This window comes from Camelina sativa, chromosome 3 (genome assembly GCF_030686135.1).
Source record: "Camelina sativa cultivar CO46 ecotype springtype chromosome 3, ASM3068613v1".
NCBI classification, from domain to species: domain Eukaryota; kingdom Viridiplantae; phylum Streptophyta; class Magnoliopsida; order Brassicales; family Brassicaceae; genus Camelina; species Camelina sativa.
Window position 1 is genome coordinate 14,682,637 of NC_141882.1, and position 18,471 is coordinate 14,701,107.

Genomic DNA, 18,471 nt, shown 5'->3' on the forward strand with positions numbered 1-18,471 from the left:
AAAAAAAAATGTTTCAGCTACCGGTTCCTAGTTTCAATCTCTTCATCAAAGAAACATCTTCATTATTCTTGCTCCATCGTAAAGCATTCATTTCTAACAAAGATATTTACTTTACTCTTGTGGTCTTTTAGTCTGCAGTTTAGTATTTGTAAAACTCTAACATCTTTTCTTCCAAAACAAAGATATGTACTTTACTCTAGTGGTCTTTTAGTCCGCAGTTTAGTATTTGTAAAACTCTAACATCTCTTCTTCCAAAGGATAAGTCTTGCCTACAATCACAAGTTAACCTCTCACTCTTTATCTTTTATCACAGCTTTTTCCGTCTCAGCATTGTCTCCATTTGTCTAAACCTCTGACTCTTTATCTTCCGTCACAGCTTTTTCATCATCTTTTTTTTTTTATCTAAGCATCTATCTCTGTTTTCTTTGGTTCAAACATATCCTCATCTTTCGTAACTTCTTGTGTTTCGTTATCTCGAGAATTCTACTCCTCCTTTGCCACTTAAATGTTGAAACTCATTTCTCTTTTCCCATCTCAGACCCAATATTCAAGAACACTCATACAAAGCTTCAGCTCCATCCAACCTCGTTTGTCAAACCAAACATTAAAATGTTACTATTTACTCCATACAAATGTCTCAAAACACACCAGTGGAAAACCACAACTAACCGTTAAAATCACAATCCCATCGTTAATCTGTAGCCAGTAGTACCGTGAAGCTCCTAACCATATATCAGCTTGATCGAGTAAGTTTTGGACTACCAAACAATGTTCCAAGGTGACAACCTCGAATCTGATTTCTAGGGTTTATGGTTTGGGCAGTTCCAATAATTTCTTGCGTAGGAAGAAACCCACATAACTTCTTGATTATAACTTCAATCGGACTTCCGTCAGTGGCTACGAGCTCATGGCTTGATGATGATCACTCAAGTGTTTTTTTCCTTCTAATCCGATGTCACATCTGGCGCCGAAGAGCCTCCAAAGGCACCTCTCCAAACTGCTTTATTATCGTATTCCTCTTTCTCGTTCTTCTCTTCTCCAGCTCCGATCTACTCCGAATTTGCTCTTCCACCACCGCTGTGGCCTGCCACAGTCACAATAATGACTACCAGATCCACCACCTCCGCAACGTCTCCTTCTCTGTTGATTCTCATCCGATTCGCCGCTTCCCACCTCCATCTCTCGACACCATCTTTTCTTCTTCCTTTTCTCTATTTTTTTACGATCTCTCTTGCTCTCCTATACTCTCTCTCATGGCTATCTCTCTTCTCCTCTCTCCTTCTTGCGGCGATGTTAAGGTTCAACACCAACTCTCTCTCTCCTTCCTTGTTGAACGAAGTCGGCGATACAAGTGTTTTTAACACACGATCACACAATCCCTTTTCTTTACACTGACGAAAATAACGTTGAATCCGCAGTGCTGGTGATCCCATGGCTCTCTTTCTAAAGATTGGATCGATGAAAGCTAAATAGAAAGAAGAAGAAATTGAAAGAAGAAGAAAGAAGAAGAACAAATATGTGTCCACCTAGACAAAAAAGTTGATCTGTATTAATGTTTTAATTTGATAGGTTAGTGAATGATTATTATTGGAATAGAATGATGAGCTGTATTAATTAAAATGTTTTCATTGGTTACCTGTTTTAATTGATATGTCATTTCCAAAATGCTTCACAATACTGATGTGTCATGCTCTGGAGATAAACATTCAAGTTTTATTGTATTAATTTTTAGTTACCTAAAATTATTCCCAACAGTTATTTACTTATATTTGTTTTGTTAATAACATATATTATGCATGTTTGAATATATATCATAATCATAGCAAAACTATGTTGCAAGTCACAGTTTTAAGGTTATTTTACATAATGTCATCCATTAATTTTTCTCATCAGCTTTCTCTACAAAATGCATTATCAACTTCTCCTTAAAATCCCACTTTGGGTAATAAAAAAAATCCAAAGAACATGATAACCATTAATCCAAAGTTTTATATATATATATATATATATGTATTTTAATATAAAAACATGTGAAACAAATGCATTTCGATAAAATTATTTTCGTAGAAAAGATGTGGTTTAAAATAGATGTCGGCTAAAATAGAACTCGGATATACATATGTTTAATAAGATACTCAAAGTGATGATAAGTGCAAATGTTTTGCAAAAGTTGTAATAATGTAATATTAAAAATGGGAAATTAAAATAATATTCCAAGAAACACCAACGAAATCCGACAAGTAACCAAAGCTACGCACTTAGGCAGATTTTACTCTACAGAGGCGCGTGAGAGATAAGGAGCTATCGTGGATCAGGATCTCTAAACAAGTGTGTTTTTCAATTGGAGTGTAGAGATGTGGTTTGACTTTGGCCCTATAAAGAGATCTGTATGACTCTTTCTTTGTCCGTAGGTGAGTGCCCACACCAGCTAATCAGTTTTTGCTTACTATTTTAGATTTTGTACAAATCTGTTCGGTTCCTCTTTTGTGGTCCTCTCCCTTGTTTTCCCACTCCTGCTCTGCCACGTGCTTCTCTCTGATTCTATTTTTATTGAATAGTGTAAAATACAAAATGTTTAAATAACTTGTCTGTTTTTCTTTTCTCTTATTTTTTTTGTTGCATTGGCTTGGCTCATTCATTTTATTTTCTTTTGTTTATTACATGTTTTATTGTTGCAAACACGTATGACAATTAACAATGGAGAATGGAAAGGGTATTTGTGTGTGACTGATGTGTAGTAGTAGTAGTACTCTAGTAGTGTTGTAACAAAATAATGGAAAAGAAATTTAAATTGTATACGGAACTTTTTTTCCATCATGTATACGGAACTTTTTTTCCATCATGTATACGTTCGAGTATGCATGCAAATATGCAATGCCTGGTTCGAGGCCAATGCACCGGAAGATCGTGTTGAAATATCAGGTCAGTAATTTGGAAAGAGCACACTAGGAAAATCATGTATCTATCTATATATGTAGAGCGGATCACTCTTGGTCTTGGATGGCAAATTGTGCGAGAAGTGGGGTAGGATGGATGTTGATTAATATTAAAACGAAAAAAGTTTAGAATTATATTATTTAATCAGCTGGGCCATGAAATGTTTTATATGATACTACATAGTTTATATTGCTCACCTCTTATAACATGTATCAATAGATATTATACAATGGTTTCGGAGGTAGACGAAAACTAACTTTTGTATAAAATTGTATAAGTTTTTTAATTTTTTAAAATTCGGGTTCTTTAGTTGTGGACTTGTGGTTGATCTATGACAGTCGGACCGATAATATTAGGGTCTATATGCCTCGGCAAATATATAATGAAAACTTGAAAATGTACAAAAGGCTAACCAAGCTGGCTACGTATTTCTATAAATAAAAAAGGTAAAATTAATAATTATTGTTGACAAAAAAAACCAAAAAAAAAAAGAAATTAACAGGTACAAGAAGAAAATATTTGCCTACATATGTAAACATTTTGTTTACTACTTTCAGAAAAATGTCCATTTCTTGTAAAAACATATATCTACAAAATGGTAATAAACGCTAAATATTTCAATAAATCACAAAGGTAAAAATAAATAATGATAGGTAATTATTAGGGAGTTCATGAATTAAAAAAGATATTTCAAGGTGGGAGGCACAATTAGTAATCCAACGCGAACTAAGTTGAAAATAATACGACTACGAAAAAAAAATCGTCCCTTAATGACCGTACTATTAATTTGATCAAATCATGCTTTAATACTGATTAGAGCATATATCATAATTATGTTTATAACAGTCTTCACAAAATTTCAAAAACGGTGGCCGTGATTGTGACAGTCGTAAACTTTTGGTTTCGTTAATTATCCACCGAAAATATACAAAGTAATCGAGATCATATTCAATGTACTAATTAGTTACCAAACAGTGATTTTCGTCCTAAAACTCAGATATATTTAAACTTAGCAAAAAACAGTAGTCTCCTGGTGTCGAAAGGCATCAAATTATTCGAAGAAAAATCATGAGGCTATGCAAAAGTTTACTTATAATTCCCAATTGTTAATTTTACTATCAAAAGTTTAAGTAATTTTGATTTATTCATACAGGAATCTAGCACTACAAGAATCCATTTGAATAGTAATCAAATCGTGTGTCTGGGAAGGCTTAAACGTCACTCTTCTCCTTACAACGTGGATTCCAACATCGATACATTTGTTTTATTCAAGAATACCAATTGCGAATAACACAAACAAAAACGAACTGAATAAATTAAATTAACCGGTCGATAATCGAGAAAATAAATACTACATCCAAATTTAAAACTGACAAATATTTATAAAAAAATGAAACAAGGTCTGAGAATGTGAAAGGATTCGAGAGGCACGTGCGATGAAAATCGCATTGAATCAAGAAACTAGTAATAAAAAGTGTGTACAGAGATTTTAATATATGAACATTAAATTAGGGGTGCATGCTCCTCGCTGGGACTCGTGCACCTAAAAATTTCTACATGCGATTTGTAATTATGGTTTATCGCAAAAGACGTGAGTATAAGACAACATTTACTATTTTAAAATTGCACATACATCAAACGTAAAATAACAACACCTTAAAAGTGAAATTCAATATTACTGCACATTACTAGTACATACTTACAAATTTAGATCTACTTATCAAAACGTATTTAACTAAGGGAATAGAGAACCTTTTTTCACCAAGATAAATTATCGCGAAATAGCAAACAGTTTTGTTTATTTTTTTTGTCGTCTAGTGAAATTGTGCATTTTTTTCAAGAATATAAAAAAAACATTTATCTTTTTCCTTTTTTTTTTCTGAACAAAAAAAAAAAACAGATCTTTTCTTGAAAGAATTATAAAGGAAGAACTTTTGTTTCTTGAGGTTGACACGAAAGAGGTGATAGTACTCGTGATAACTATTTGTGGATATCGAGCCGTGAAAAGTGAAAACCACAGTAACTTTTCACTTCCATCTCAAAAGATTATTTTTGCTCCAGAGAATATAAATGGAGAATCACGAAACGCTATACAATAATCATTTAACGAAAAAGTTAAACATACATTCTAAACCAGTTGGTTGAGATGGCAAATATATTTCCAAAACAATTATCATCAAAATGGTAGTATATAAATCCTGTATTGGTAACTTTGTAATTGATAAATAATTATGTCTTAATATCCATGGTTTGTTTTCTAAATTTCACTAGAAACGACTACTATATCTTCTCCACACTCCACATCCAAGGAATATGGTCTTAGTTAATTTAGTAGTACTACTAAATACTAATAAACGCAGTGGCTAGTTTATTCTTCGATCCGATAAGGACTTAGCCGCGTTGGGGCTTTAAAAAACAAGAAAAAAAAGTAAATTACGATTACGAATCATAGAACAAAAGAAGAGACAGATTTGATGGTTGTTATTATTCATTGATCACACGATTCTCTTAAAACATTTCTATCATTTTCATAGTACGAAAAAAAAGGAAAAGAGAGTCGTATATCACATCAACTTGAAAATAAAGATGGGAATGATTATAAATGATGAGAAAAAGCTGTAATCCAAATTTTGATCACTAATTAACACTAAAAAGAAAGTGTTAATTGTTGACTAAAACAGATGAATGATGTAGTGTGAGTGCCTGAGTGGTGTTGTCACTTTCCAAAATACAATCCGTAATTACTACTGAGACAAATGGAATCCAAATTTGAATATTCATTCACTCACTACCAATGTCGCCACTGTTCATAATGTAATAAATGAGAAAGTAAAATATATATATTTTTTTTCTAGGTAGAGTGTTTTATTTCTGAAAAAAATGAAAGATAGTGGAAGAAGAAGAAAACAGAGAAGAGACACGTGAAAACAGAGAGAGACAGAAGCTTGAGAGGGTATGTGACAGGCCAGACACTCATCTACTCTGTCCACTTGCCATGTAACACATATATAGCTATGTTATGTACTTCACTCTCTACGCGCTCTCACAAGTTTGATCATCTACAAAACTTGTTTTGAAATAGTGAAATAGAATGTATTTTGACCACACACACACTCCTTTTTCGTAAACACTTTATTCAGTAGCAATAGTGTGTGCTTCTCAGTTTATTTCCCTCTTTTCTAATTTCAAAAACTAACTTTATTTTGTTCTGTTACTGTTATCAAATCCTAGAAAACTATACGGAAAATTAAACACGAATTATAAAACCATATAGCGTAAGTATGAGATAGCAGAGAAGGAAGAGGCATAAACTGGGAGTGTGAATTATTTCGGCTCTATATAGTAGGTAGGAATCACAAGAAGAAATAAAAGAAAAGAATATTACATATGAAAGCATATGTGACCAAAGAGCCTAGCAACAGTATGTTCTCTCTCACTATTCCATATGTACACAAACCATTCCTACGTTAGAACCAACGTACCTGTTTTTCTTTTTTTTTTTGTTGTTGTTTCAAGGAGACTTTGGAACTTTTTTTTGGTTTTGAAAATAACGAAAAAACAAAGGCACTCCCTAGGACAACGTGTGAATAATATCTCCATTTTTGAGTATTTCCATTCATTTGTGTTTGTGTATCCCTGCAGATATAAAAGAACAATGCTCTCTATATATACATAGTTGCAGCAAAATTCTTGAGACAAGATATTTATGGGTTTTTGAAAGTGCTACCCTAAAAAAATGAGAGACTAATTCCAAGGTTGTGACAAGGAGACCGTTGAAGATGATGCGTCTACTCCTCTTCTGTGTTTTATCGCAGAGTTTAGAATCTTGTATTGCTCATTGACCGAGTTGTACAAAGCTTGGCTGTATGCTTCTTTCGCCTGCCATACAGATGAAAGATGATGAGAAAAACAATGGACTAGGAGAATTACTTAATCTTGAAACTAAAGAAAATGGTAATAGACAGACCTCGTTAGGGTTCTCGCAGTCTGCTGTGACGTCTGAGAAAATGATTTCAGGAGCAACTGATAGTCCAGTACCGTGAAACCCAACCAGCCTTTTCTCTCCAATTTCTTTCTCAACCTGGAAGGTGCACAATGAGGTGATGAGAGGAAATAAACCAGAGATTGAAATGGAGAAGAGAAAGATAATTATCAATACCTGGGGTGGAGGAGGCATGATGTCATAGCAAAGCAAGGACATTGGGTATATATGTCCAGGAGCACCAGAATGTTCAACCAATCTTCTCATGTTGTCCACCGAAGACGAATCAAAGGGTGCCTAAACAATATTAGATCATCATATTTTTGCAAATCTACCAGAATCAGATAAGACCTCTGCATTTCCAGTCAATAACTTACAGGAAACCATTCCCCTGTAGAAGGATCAGGGCGGTCCCTCCCACCACTTGGTGCAATCCATATAAGTTGCCCGCCAGACCTACAGTGAGGTTTATGCAACATTAGCAGAGAAAACATCAACCTTTTCCTCAACTTCGGCTACTCTGAGATCTAATAAGAACATTCGTTATTTAGCTCCAATAACCTGAGCATTGTAGCCATCTCTTTTAAGCTTCGTGTGTTTGCTTTTCTTTTCATGTCAACAAGCTCAGGATCATCGTTCATGTGCTTTTTCGAGTACACACATATGAGGTTCCTGAAAGCAGGAGAAATCCCGGAAGTCATACAAGGTTGCTTAGATTACACTTCATTCCATCAGGTAGCATACCATTGTCAAATGAGGGGTCGTGATACCTTCCCATACTAAACGGAACACAAAGAGGATCAGTGATGACTCGATCACCAGCCACACATTTCTGCAGCATAAAAAAAGGATAAGTATAGAAGACAATAGCATATAGAAGAGCTCAGAGTAAGGCTCGAAGGCTCACAATATTCTCTCCTATGAAAGGAGACTGTACTTCAAGCAATAGGGAAATGACAGCCGGATCAGCTTCACTTTGATGGTTTGATATTAATACAATATTGTGTCCCTGAAATTAACCAGTTAAATGTTAAAGTCCTAAATGAAAAGGAATTCAACTGTTGATCGAAACAAAATGCAATAAAAATCTTCAAGTCAGTTAGCTAGAGCATAAGAAAGAGGGAAGAGTACCTGCCGAATCTTGTCTTCCAACTCAGAGAAAATAGAAGCGTTTCCAACATACGAATTTCTACATAATATGTTCAAGGGCTGTTAGTACAAAACTGGAAGACCCATTTATACCAACCAAACAAATTCAAAAACGATATTTGCTTTTCTATTTAAAAACGATATCAGATATGATAACTGTGAGTACATATTCCAGCTTACTTGAAATCAATTAGAGGACGAATGTATGTATGGACAAACATGTAGTAGTCAAATGGTTCTCTGATTGCTTTATGATATGGATTAAAAGTATAAGGGTCCTGAAATATGCACATCGCAAGGAAGCTCAAGTAAGAGAATTTTTAAGATGACATCTCGTAATAGAAAAATCATTCCAAGAGATTGACAAAAGAAGTACCTCAACACCAAGAAGCATGCGATCGAAAGCAACAGACATGTTTGATATAACAGTCTCCTCTGCCCTGGAAGCTCCGCTACTTAAAACCTAAAAAGCATCCGTAAGAATATAATGCCAAAGTTCAGTGGGATGGTGTTCTCCAAACCAATCTAATGCCAAAGCATAGCACCAATCGTACAAACTAGTGAGTGATGATGAAAGGATTCATTTACTGCATTTTTGTAGTTCCAATACAATTCTTCCATTCCTGATGCAACATTTGCAGGCAACCTTCCAGCTTCAGCTTCCTTCTTGATACCAGATAAAAGATCTGAAAATGAAGATATACACAGAGTTAATACAGGCATTGTGTCACATCCATCCAGAAACTCCTAATTGCACTACAGACTCCTAGAAACATAGACAGCTCACTGTGAACTACAGACTTATAAAGAAAACTTCTAATTTCATTCTTGTAAATTAGTGAAAATATATACGAGGAACGCAACAACCTAAGGATTCGGAAAACAGATACAACGTAAGGATTGCAACAACACAACGTAAGAGTTTCAATCAACCTTATTCAGAACAAGAATGGAGCAAGATCAGAAGCAAAAGGCAAGAAGTCAAATTCGATAAACCTTATCCAGTCAAACAAGAAACAACGACGAACATCGATTTCGCGATAAGATTATGAACAAAGTGGAATCGAACAATCTCCATAACTCTAGATTCCGTTTCCGAATTGCTACCGCAAGTGAAACTAAAAGAGTCAATTCAAATTCCTCAGGAAGAAGAAGAAGAAGAAGAAGAAGAAGAAGGAAGACTAAAACTAACTAACCTTGTTCACTTCGCGCATCCAAGAAAGTAAGGGAATGATTGAGCTCACTCGGCGTCTCTCCGGCGGCTTCATCGAAAGCAATGCTCGGCGCGGCAGAAGATTCCTTATCCTGAACAAGCTCAGACATCGCTCTCACACTCGCGCCGCCGCAGCGAGAACGAAGAGGCGGCGGAAGCTTCTTGGCGGTTAACCTGAAGGAAACGAGACCGCGAAGAGTAGTCGAGGAGGCGAGTGGATAAACCGGAACCCTAGCTGAGGAGGTTACGGTTGCAGCAGCAACGGCAACGGTTGCGGCGGAGGAGGAAAATGTGAGAGTCATTAAAGCGTGTTTGGTGATTGGACGAAGCAGAGCGTGTGTTTGTATATGTGTGACGGAGATCTCTTCCTTCCTTCTTCCTTTTTATTTATCCCACGAGTCCCTCTTTTTCACGTTTTTTTTTTTTTTATTTCTATTTATTTCACCAAATTACAAGCTCATTTTATTTTTCCCACTCTGTTAGAAATTAGAAGTTGCATCAGTAATTTTATTTTCTCATATTAAAGTGATATATGTAACAATTTCAAATGAATAAAATTAAAATGTAGATATTGTGGGTCAAGACTCAAGACATGACCAAATTATTATTATTATTATTTTTTTTTTTTGACAAACGACTAGACCAAATTATAACCTCACATCTTTCTACTTGTATTTTGCATTTGTGTTTGGTTGAAGAAGTCATGTTTGTGTGTACACATAATGAATATCTATTGTATAAATCATGTGACGTTAACAACAACAAAATCACGTAACGATTCTAAAATTATAGTTTGTGCCTTTGTGGAATTACGTAGTCCAGACCAAACTAAATAACTTTATACTATACCCTATCTTTTTCCCATTAGTTGCGTCATTAATTAAATAAGTCACATTTTTGCGTGCGTACACGTTATTTAAAATCATATAACAAAATGTCAACGTCAACTGTAAAAACTAGATTTATACAGTTTTGCACTTCATAACACTGACTAGATAAGCTTCAATTATTATTAGATTCTCCCCTTTTTTTTTCCTTTTTTTGTTTCTCATTTAAAAGAGTGTCGCGAGTTTGTTTGTGACATAAACGGCACAAAACTCAACTCACCAACTTGAGGATTGGGTTTATTGACAAGTGTCAGATTGTGAGTGGTTCTAATATAGGCCGAGAGAACCTAATTAAACCAATGGTCCCATTGCGGCAGGAGCTCTGTTATTGTGACTAATAAAAGTTTTTGATTCTTTGACAACAACACAAAAATATCTCAGTTTTTAATTCCAAGTGACACCTAAAAACTCCGGTACATGATAACATGAAAGCGACTAGTGGATAGGAGAGTGAAACACAAACACCTATCCGAGGAAGTTGATGATCACCAAGTGGAGGACTAAGTTGCAAAGAACAAAATCAGCAAAAGCTCTCTCCGGTGCCAAATCCTGCAGTTTTCAAAGGTAGAGGTCGATAATTATGGATATTATAGTATAGAACATACATTGCAGGAATCTAATGATAATTGTGGCTCCTGGGGAAAATTGAGATCAATGATAAGTTTCTAAGAAAATTGATTCCCATGTTCAGAAGCTCTCTTCAACATCTATATTTCCCTGTTTAGAACCTTGTATTTATCTTCAATCCCAAACATAGTATACTAACTCTCCCACAAACCCAACTAGACCCTAGATACTACTTCAAGATTGCCTAAAACAGTTTCTGCCCAATTCCCTTTCAAACTCTTATATCATAGCTAACAAACTTACTTAAACTCTGTTGGTAAGGTAACCTATCAAACATAGCCACATTCCCATACGTCTCCTCCTAGGTTAGCTACAATAGTCTTTCAGTACACTAACAATAACACACCTAATCATTATAACTGCAGTATCACTACGGTTTAGATGGAAGTGTTTGAGTGTGGATGGAAATATAAATCAATCAACTAAACATGAGGGTAAGGAGGAGGGAGACGATGAAACATTGCCATTGTGATAAACAAAAACAGTTGTATGAGTATTGAAGAGAGCTTAAAATTTACATCTAAATTTGTTCTAGAACAGTGTAGCACATTACCTTGAATTCCTTGTTTTCTTTGTTCACTTGAATCCGGAGGCAAACTATAAACACAAAATAAAGAATGCTGTTAAAGTTATACATTCTCAAGGTATAAGGATTCGTCAGTCGTAAACTCAAGAAAAACTTACCAGCAAGAACTGCTGTCCCGATACAAGAGAGAACTCCAGAAAGGAATGAGTTAAACGGAAATGATCCCACCATAGCCATATAAGCCACCTACTCAGTCAAGAATCAACATTAAAAAAACTCAGTGGCCATGAGATTATAAATTTAGTCATTGCAATCCATTTGCACATCAATGCTACGAAACTACATTGCAATTTTAAAGTTACAGGTTCGCAGGGGAAATTTTTAGATCTAAAATCGATTACCTAATCCACCAAAATTCACAAACCATGTACGTGTGAAAATAATACAATAGATCCATAGGAAACCTAAACGAGAATCGCAGATCTAGAGAAACCATAATTCCAACAGATTAGAGTACGTACCTGAATCAGAGCAGTGAAGACAGCGAAAACAACATACAAGTCGATGATCTGCAATCAAAAATTTCCATGACGTTCAATTTCGACGTAATTCCAAAATAAACCATTGATCCATAAAAAGAAAACGAAGGTTTAAGAGAAAACAACAATGGCGGAACCTTCAAATTAGTCGGAGTAGCGGAATAAGCGGAACGAAGAGAACGAAAGAGATCCTGAGCATCCTTACTAGTCGATTTCACCATTCTCGCTCGAAGAACAACAAATACAAATATAAACACAAATCCCTCTTTACTTGTTAAATCTTCGATTGCTGCTCTTCCTTCGTCTTCGTCTGCGTCTTCACTGAGAGTCTTCAAGACTTTTATCACTGTTATACGTCGTCGTTTAATCAAACGGGCTTATCTTAAGATTATTTGGGCTTTAATTGAATAAACTTTAACGGCGTCGTTTTGAATAAGGAAAAAGTGACTTGCTTCAATTCCGCCGCGTAGTACTAAAAACATTTTTCTCGCTTGGCCGTCTTCTCCGGCGATTTACAGACACTAGTTTTCTCTCCGGTTGTTACAATCAAACAATTCTGTCGGAAATATTGAAAATCAGAAACCGGGAGAATGGCTTCGTTTCTTAGTTTCTCCGCAATTTCAGCTCATCCACCTGCTTTTTCCGGCGCTTCATTTCGTCCTCGCTCTTTATCTCCCAGGTCATTTCTTTTTTTGAATTCTGTGGATTCATGGATATGATTGAACAACTTATCAAAATCTCTGCATTATTGGTTCTCGAAAGTTAAGATATTTAGTAGTATCCCGTAATCAAATGCACAAAACTAGTTGATAACGAGAAGTTAGAACAAGCTTCTTTTTTATGTGTGTTTACAGATTGTTCAAGACTTGTGTGAAGTGTACTTATGCTGAAGCTGGATTAAGCAGCGATTCGTGGTCATCCCCAATCGATGTTGTGGCAGATGTCAAATCCGAAAGGGTATGAAAGCTGAAAGAGCGAGCCTTTACTTGTGTTTTGGTTTTATGAATTCTCTGTTTGAAAAGGCAATTTCTTTTACTTAGGTTGTAGTTCTTGGTGGCAATGGTTTCGTTGGTTCAGCTATCTGCAAAGCAGCAATCTCCAATGGAATTGAGGTTGTGAGTGTTAGCAGGTATAGATAAAGAATAAACCAGAGTGCTTTGAGTTCTTTACCACTCTCGCCTTTTTTTCAATGACTAATCTCCTTGATTGATCTTTTAGGTCAGGTCGTCCTAACTTCCAAGATTCATGGTTGGATCAGGTTACATGGGTTACTGGTAATCACATCTGTTTTTAGTTATATGAAAGATTCACATAGACATGTCCAAGTTAAAAGTGTATGTGTTGTTGGACCTTTTGGGATTTTGTAGGTGATGTTTTCTACTTGAACTGGGATGAAGTACTTCTTGGTGCTACTGCTGTTGTTTCAACCATTGGTGGTTTTGGAAATGAAGAACAGATGAAAAGAATCAACGGTGAAGCTAACGTTATCGCTGTGACTGCTGCTAAGGATTTCGGTTAAGTTTCTCTATAGCTAAAAATCGGAGTTACTTCTTACAAGCAGCATTTTCGTGGTTTTTAATTTTTAGCCTTTTATCATGTGTGCAGGGGTTCCTAAGTTCGTCTTGATCACTGTTCACGATTACAATCTTCCGCCGTTTATTCTCTCCAGCGGATATTTCACTGGAAAACGTAACGCGGAGGCAGAACTTCTTTCAAAATATCCCACCTCCGGTAAGAGAACTACTTGTGGATTTTGGTTCTGTTTTTTGTTTCTTAGTTTTTAAAGCTTACCAAGTGTTATCTGTGATCTGCTTGTCGTTCTTGAAGGAGTTGTGCTAAGACCCGGTTTCATATACGGGAAACGAAAAGTAAACGGAATCGAGGTCCCGCTTGATCTGGTCGGGGAGCCACTAGACAAGATCTATGGTTCCGCAGAGAGGTTCATTAGACCATTGAGAGCTCTCCCTGCGTCTGATCTCCTCTTGGCTCCACCGGTTAACATTGATGATTTAGCACTTGCTGTGATCAACGCTGTAAAAGATGACGACTTCTTTGGCATTTTCACTATTGAACAGATCAAAGAAGCAGCTGCAAAAGTGAGAGCCTGAAGAGTCTTCAAAACTAAATGAGTGTTATTGGTTTGTGGCATTTGTGCCCACAGGTGGAGTTTTAAAGACTACCAAATAAATAGCCATGTCAAATTTGTAATTGTAATGTATATTGTAAACGTATATAGGGGTTTCAAATTTGTTCTTCCTATGATCATATCAAAGGTGTTAACGTTGGTATCAATGATCTTTTACTATTCAAAGCGGGTCTAGAATATAATAGAACTGAATAACAAGCCGAAATGAAATCAAACTAATTTTCATAAACATAAAGATCTATAATTTATGTATGAATCAATATAATAAAATTAGAATGTGTTGCTGGGTGTATGAATGTGTTACTTCAATATAATTTATGTATGAATCAATATAATAAAATTAGAATGTGTTGCTGGGTGTATGAATGTGTTACTTCAATATAATTTATGTATGAATCAATATAATAAAATTTGAAGTAAAAGTAAAAATTTTCTGCAGAGTAGGGTGTTTTCTTTGGACAACATAATCAACTTTGTTATAACATATACTGTCTTTAAACTTATTTGGTTGTTTATATTATCATTTTTCTAGTTATCACGTTATCAATATGATTTTTACAGAAGAAAAATAAATCATATTTTTCCCAAAAATACCTATACAAAACAAATAACTCAAACCCACATATATATATATTTTATAAGGGAAAATTAAGCTAAGAATTTATTTAAATCTTTATAATGATAAATCTATATTAATTCAGTTATTTACAATATTAATAAAAAAAATTATGAAGCAGTAATAAAAAAGGAAAAAATCAACCCCGCATTGTAGCACGGTACTATACTAGTTGAGTTTTATATTTTTAACTACAAAATCTGTTACACTGAACTCATAATGGAAGGAGACTGCGAAGTTTTAGTGAATATCATTAATGGCCGCACACGACACATGCAACTAATCAACTTACTTGATGATTTACACTTTTGGATTTCAAAATTTCAATATCTTAACTCTGTTTTTACTAAGCGAAAGTGTAATAATGCAGCAGCTCACTTATTAGCTCAGTTGGGATGTAATTCGGCTCAATTTTATGCAGAAATTGTAATCAAGCAATTGTGGTTCCATGAACAATTTTGTATTGATCAGCCTTAATTTAATATAAGTGTCTTTTGAGTAAAAAAAAAACTACAAAATCTGTTAAAATCCAATATAAAAATAATATAGGGAAAACGTCCTATTTCTCCCTCGGAACTATCATATCGTATTAGATCCACACCGAACTTTGACCTCGTTCTATAGCTCCTTCGAACTTAAGTCGTCCACCTATTTCTACCCGAATCCATAGTTCTATTGCTATTTTCTCTTCGGATTAAAACTTCTCATCTAATTCTCCATAAATTTGGTTTATACGGTTTATAATTGGTTTAATATTTGCTTAACTAACTAATAAATCCTATTAACCGGATTAAATCTTATTTCAACCCGATTTTAAAATTAAACCCATCAAACCGGATGAAGAAAGCTGAAAATTTAACCACAAAAAAATAAAGCTTAAAAACAATTGAGAAACCTTTGCATAAAACTCATTAATCTCTCGTCAGCCAAGGTAGACTAATCCTTTGGATTTTGAATTGAGGATTTCGATTATGTGGGTTATTAGATAGAAGAAGACTGGGGAAAAACTTTTGGGTCTTGTGGCAAATTGGCAATGATGTGATTTTAGCATAAAGTTTGCTGTTTTGAGAAGAAGATGGGATCTGGGCGGAGCAAATCATGTTGTGGCTCGTCTGTGGTGAGAGGAGATGATGATATCGATGTGGCTTAATCTCCTCTGTCGTCTTCTAGTGGTGGTGAAGCGGAGAAGATCAAAGAGTCTTTGTGTGGTCTTCACTCTTCTTGTCTTCACGACAATGACGATGATAATAATGATGACCAGGTCTGGGTTTTTTTTTAATGTAGTTTCGATTGTTTTATGGAATTAGGTCAAAATCATGAGTCTTGATTTCTTTAGGTGTGTAATGGATGGATAAGGAATGGTCATGGAAGTGATTCACGGCGTAGAATGGAATCAAGGAATCAAAGAGATGATTCAAATTGCTATGAAAATTGACCGATGAACAAAAATCTTAAAATTTGCCCAGAAAAAAAAAATCTGAAAACGAAAGACGTGGGTAACATCGACGACACTAGATTGGTTCATCCTTATCGACAGATTATCAAATCTCAATTGAAATGATTTTTGGTTAATTGCAATGATTTTCCAATGTACTTTTGTAATTTTGAAATCAAAATTCACAAAATAGTAATTTTTTTTTAGTTTCAAAAACCGGGTGAAGAAAAATATGTTAGACATATTGTTTACGGGTCGGGTCAAATTTTTAATGTTGTCTGGTTTGAAAAATTGGTTACATACCAGATTTGTGTCGGTTTGTTAGTAAACCGTTTAAACCAAAAAAATTGGAGAAATAGCAATAGAATTACGAATTCGGGTAGAAATAGGTGGACGACTTAAGCTCGAAGGAGCTATAGAACAAGGTCAAACTTCGGTGTGGATTTAATACGATATGATAGTTCCGAGGGGGAAATAGGACGTTTTCCCAATAATATATTTGTGAATGGGGTGACTGATAAGGTTCTCACTATATTAAAAAAATATTAAAATGTTTTTAGAAAAAAGGCAAATTTTTATATATTTTTTACACCAAACACAAAGTATGGAACGAATGTAGACTCAACTAGATTATCTATCATCACAATTTGAATCATTATATTGCATGAGGTGTGGTAGGAAAATTATTTCAAAACCAAGGGAGTACACTTATTTTTTTGGTTTAAGGCTAAGTATCATTTAGTATTTAATGTATAAAATAAGATTAATTAATGATTTACTTAAATTTGACTAATCACCTTATACGATTAATCGAGAAAGTAAATTTCAATAAAATGATTGTGAGGCCACATGATACTCTTTTTTTCCGATAAGAAAAGCCAATTATGTAACTTACAATGATACGCTCAGTCCCGTATTAAACTAAATTAGGGTCTATATTTAATCCAAAAAAATGAAAGTTTCTTAAAAAAATTATTTTTTTAAAAAGTTAAACGTTTTTGCTTATTGGATTTTTTTTATATTTATAATGCTCTCATAACATAGAAATGGGTCTGGATTTTGTTTTCCAAGTCCAGGATTGTTATGGCTAGCCGTGAGGGATTGACAGTATTTATTCTGATAGTCATAGCCCAAAACTACTAATGATACTAGAGGAGTTTGATATATATTTTTAATTCTCTAAAAAGTATTTTCATTTATTATTTATAAACTTCTCATTTTTGGCGATTAATTCACTTTACATCTTATCAAAAGTAAATTATAAAATGTAAAATTACAATAACATCATGATATTAGAATATCAAAACGTTTAATAGCACAAAGTTTGAACAATCTCCATATTACACTAAAACCTCTATAAACTAATACTCTATAAATTAATAAACAATATAAACTAATAAATTTTGTCAATCCCAAGTCGGGCCAGTGTAAAAAATAACAAAATTCGATAAGATAATAAGATAATAATTTTTCTGAAATCTCCGTGTAAAATATGGTCTCAATAATATCATAATTAATAATCATGTAAATTTACATACATATATATATAATGTATGTTTCTCATAAAGCTCATATCTACAAAACAACGGTTATGTTGTATTTTCAAACTATAGTGATATAAAATATATTTTGTAACATGTCATAAATATATCTACATTTTTTTAAGTTTTTAATTTTTAGATATCCATCATTTACATTTTGATAGTTTGATTGACTATTTAAATACAACAATTTATATTATTATTATTCATAAATTTAATTTTATGTATGTCATGTGTATAAGTGAATTTGTCTATTGTATTTGCAATTTATTGTTAATAATGTTTTCTAAATATTACAAATTCAATTCCAATGCCATAAAATTTTGAATATCCGAAATTATTGTTAAAAGTTAAACTATTAAAAATATTTCTATAAATTAATAATTATTAATTTACACTATAAATTAATAATTATTAATTTACACTATAAATTAATAATTATTAATCTATAGATAAATTAATATCACTATAAATTAATAAAATGTCTTGGTCCCAACATTATTAATTTATAGAGGTTTTACTGTATTATTGTTTTCATCAACATGTGTGGTGAAATTAGTAAAATTTGATATTTTCTAAATGTTTTTTCTGGTGTATTATTTTATTTGTTCTGATAAAAATTTCATTTGGTAGTATTTTTTTTTTCTTCTTAATATCATAGCTAAACTTTACAAAATAGGGAAGAGTGATGATTTTCTGTTAAAATATTTTCAAAAATAAATTTTGTATATATCTTGAATGAGACAATCATAACCGTAGACATGAGAAGTAACTAGTAAGACTAATGTATATGCAATGAAAGTATTGTATTTTAATGTCCATAAGTATTGTATTTCATTTATTTTTGAAATTTACTATATGAAATATTAAAAC

At 33.7% G+C, this 18,471-nt stretch overlaps 3 protein-coding genes across 4 annotated transcripts; 1 reads left to right on the forward strand and 2 right to left on the reverse strand.

Annotated features, from left to right (window-relative positions):
- Positions 1-6,519: 6,519 nt before the first annotated feature.
- On the reverse strand, positions 6,520-9,692 carry LOC104777253 (glycerol-3-phosphate acyltransferase, chloroplastic). Of its 2 annotated transcripts, XM_087504721.1 has the most exons (13): positions 9,265-9,692; positions 8,657-8,754; positions 8,445-8,531; positions 8,249-8,346; positions 8,051-8,108; positions 7,827-7,928; positions 7,690-7,751; positions 7,481-7,591; positions 7,297-7,375; positions 7,097-7,216; positions 6,905-7,018; positions 6,665-6,816; positions 6,520-6,573 (listed from the first exon to the last, which is right to left on the reverse strand). In XM_087504721.1, the coding sequence occupies exons 1-12, from the start codon at positions 9,581-9,583 to the stop codon at positions 6,682-6,684; spliced, it is 1,383 nt and encodes a 460-aa protein (XP_087360847.1). In that variant the 5' UTR covers positions 9,584-9,692; the 3' UTR covers positions 6,520-6,573; positions 6,665-6,681. The 2 variants fall into 2 exon arrangements, with proteins under 2 accessions (XP_087360847.1, XP_087360845.1); XM_087504719.1 differs by having other exon boundaries at positions 6,520-6,816.
- A 767-nt stretch (positions 9,693-10,459) lies between these two features.
- On the reverse strand, positions 10,460-12,156 carry LOC104777254 (dolichyl-diphosphooligosaccharide--protein glycosyltransferase subunit DAD1). The gene is made up of 5 exons (XM_010501466.3): positions 11,998-12,156; positions 11,843-11,890; positions 11,480-11,567; positions 11,349-11,392; positions 10,460-10,717 (listed from the first exon to the last, which is right to left on the reverse strand). The coding sequence occupies exons 1-5, from the start codon at positions 12,079-12,081 to the stop codon at positions 10,634-10,636; spliced, it is 348 nt and encodes a 115-aa protein (XP_010499768.1). The 5' UTR covers positions 12,082-12,156; the 3' UTR covers positions 10,460-10,633.
- On the forward strand, positions 12,145-14,152 carry LOC104777255 (uncharacterized protein At1g32220, chloroplastic). The gene is made up of 7 exons (XM_010501468.3): positions 12,145-12,539; positions 12,715-12,817; positions 12,901-12,989; positions 13,079-13,134; positions 13,228-13,374; positions 13,466-13,591; positions 13,688-14,152. The coding sequence occupies exons 1-7, from the start codon at positions 12,451-12,453 to the stop codon at positions 13,966-13,968; spliced, it is 891 nt and encodes a 296-aa protein (XP_010499770.1). The 5' UTR covers positions 12,145-12,450; the 3' UTR covers positions 13,969-14,152.
- The last annotated feature ends 4,319 nt before the right edge of the window (positions 14,153-18,471 follow it).

What these genes read in the sequence shown, in the direction of transcription:
- LOC104777253 (XM_087504721.1), bottom strand. Translation starts at nt 9,583, where the DNA reads ATGACTCTCACATTTTCCTCCTCCGCCGCAACCGTTGCCGTTGCTGCT. An exon ending in GCATGCTTCTTGGTGTTGAG is followed by an intron (nt 8,347 to 8,444) that starts GTACTTCTTTTG and finishes TGCATATTTCAG; the next exon opens with GACCCTTATACTTTTAATCC. An exon ending in ACTGCGAGAACCCTAACGAG is followed by an intron (nt 6,817 to 6,904) that starts GTCTGTCTATTA and finishes TCTGTATGGCAG; the next exon opens with GCGAAAGAAGCATACAGCCA.
- LOC104777254 (XM_010501466.3), bottom strand. Translation starts at nt 12,081, where the DNA reads ATGGTGAAATCGACTAGTAAGGATGCTCAGGATCTCTTTCGTTCTCTT. An exon ending in TCTTCACTGCTCTGATTCAG is followed by an intron (nt 11,568 to 11,842) that starts GTACGTACTCTA and finishes TTGACTGAGTAG; the next exon opens with GTGGCTTATATGGCTATGGT. An exon ending in CGGGACAGCAGTTCTTGCTG is followed by an intron (nt 11,393 to 11,479) that starts GTAAGTTTTTCT and finishes TTGTGTTTATAG; the next exon opens with TTTGCCTCCGGATTCAAGTG.
- LOC104777255 (XM_010501468.3), top strand. Translation starts at nt 12,451, where the DNA reads ATGGCTTCGTTTCTTAGTTTCTCCGCAATTTCAGCTCATCCACCTGCT. An exon ending in TCAGGTTACATGGGTTACTG is followed by an intron (nt 13,135 to 13,227) that starts GTAATCACATCT and finishes GGGATTTTGTAG; the next exon opens with GTGATGTTTTCTACTTGAAC. An exon ending in TTCAAAATATCCCACCTCCG is followed by an intron (nt 13,592 to 13,687) that starts GTAAGAGAACTA and finishes TCGTTCTTGAAG; the next exon opens with GAGTTGTGCTAAGACCCGGT.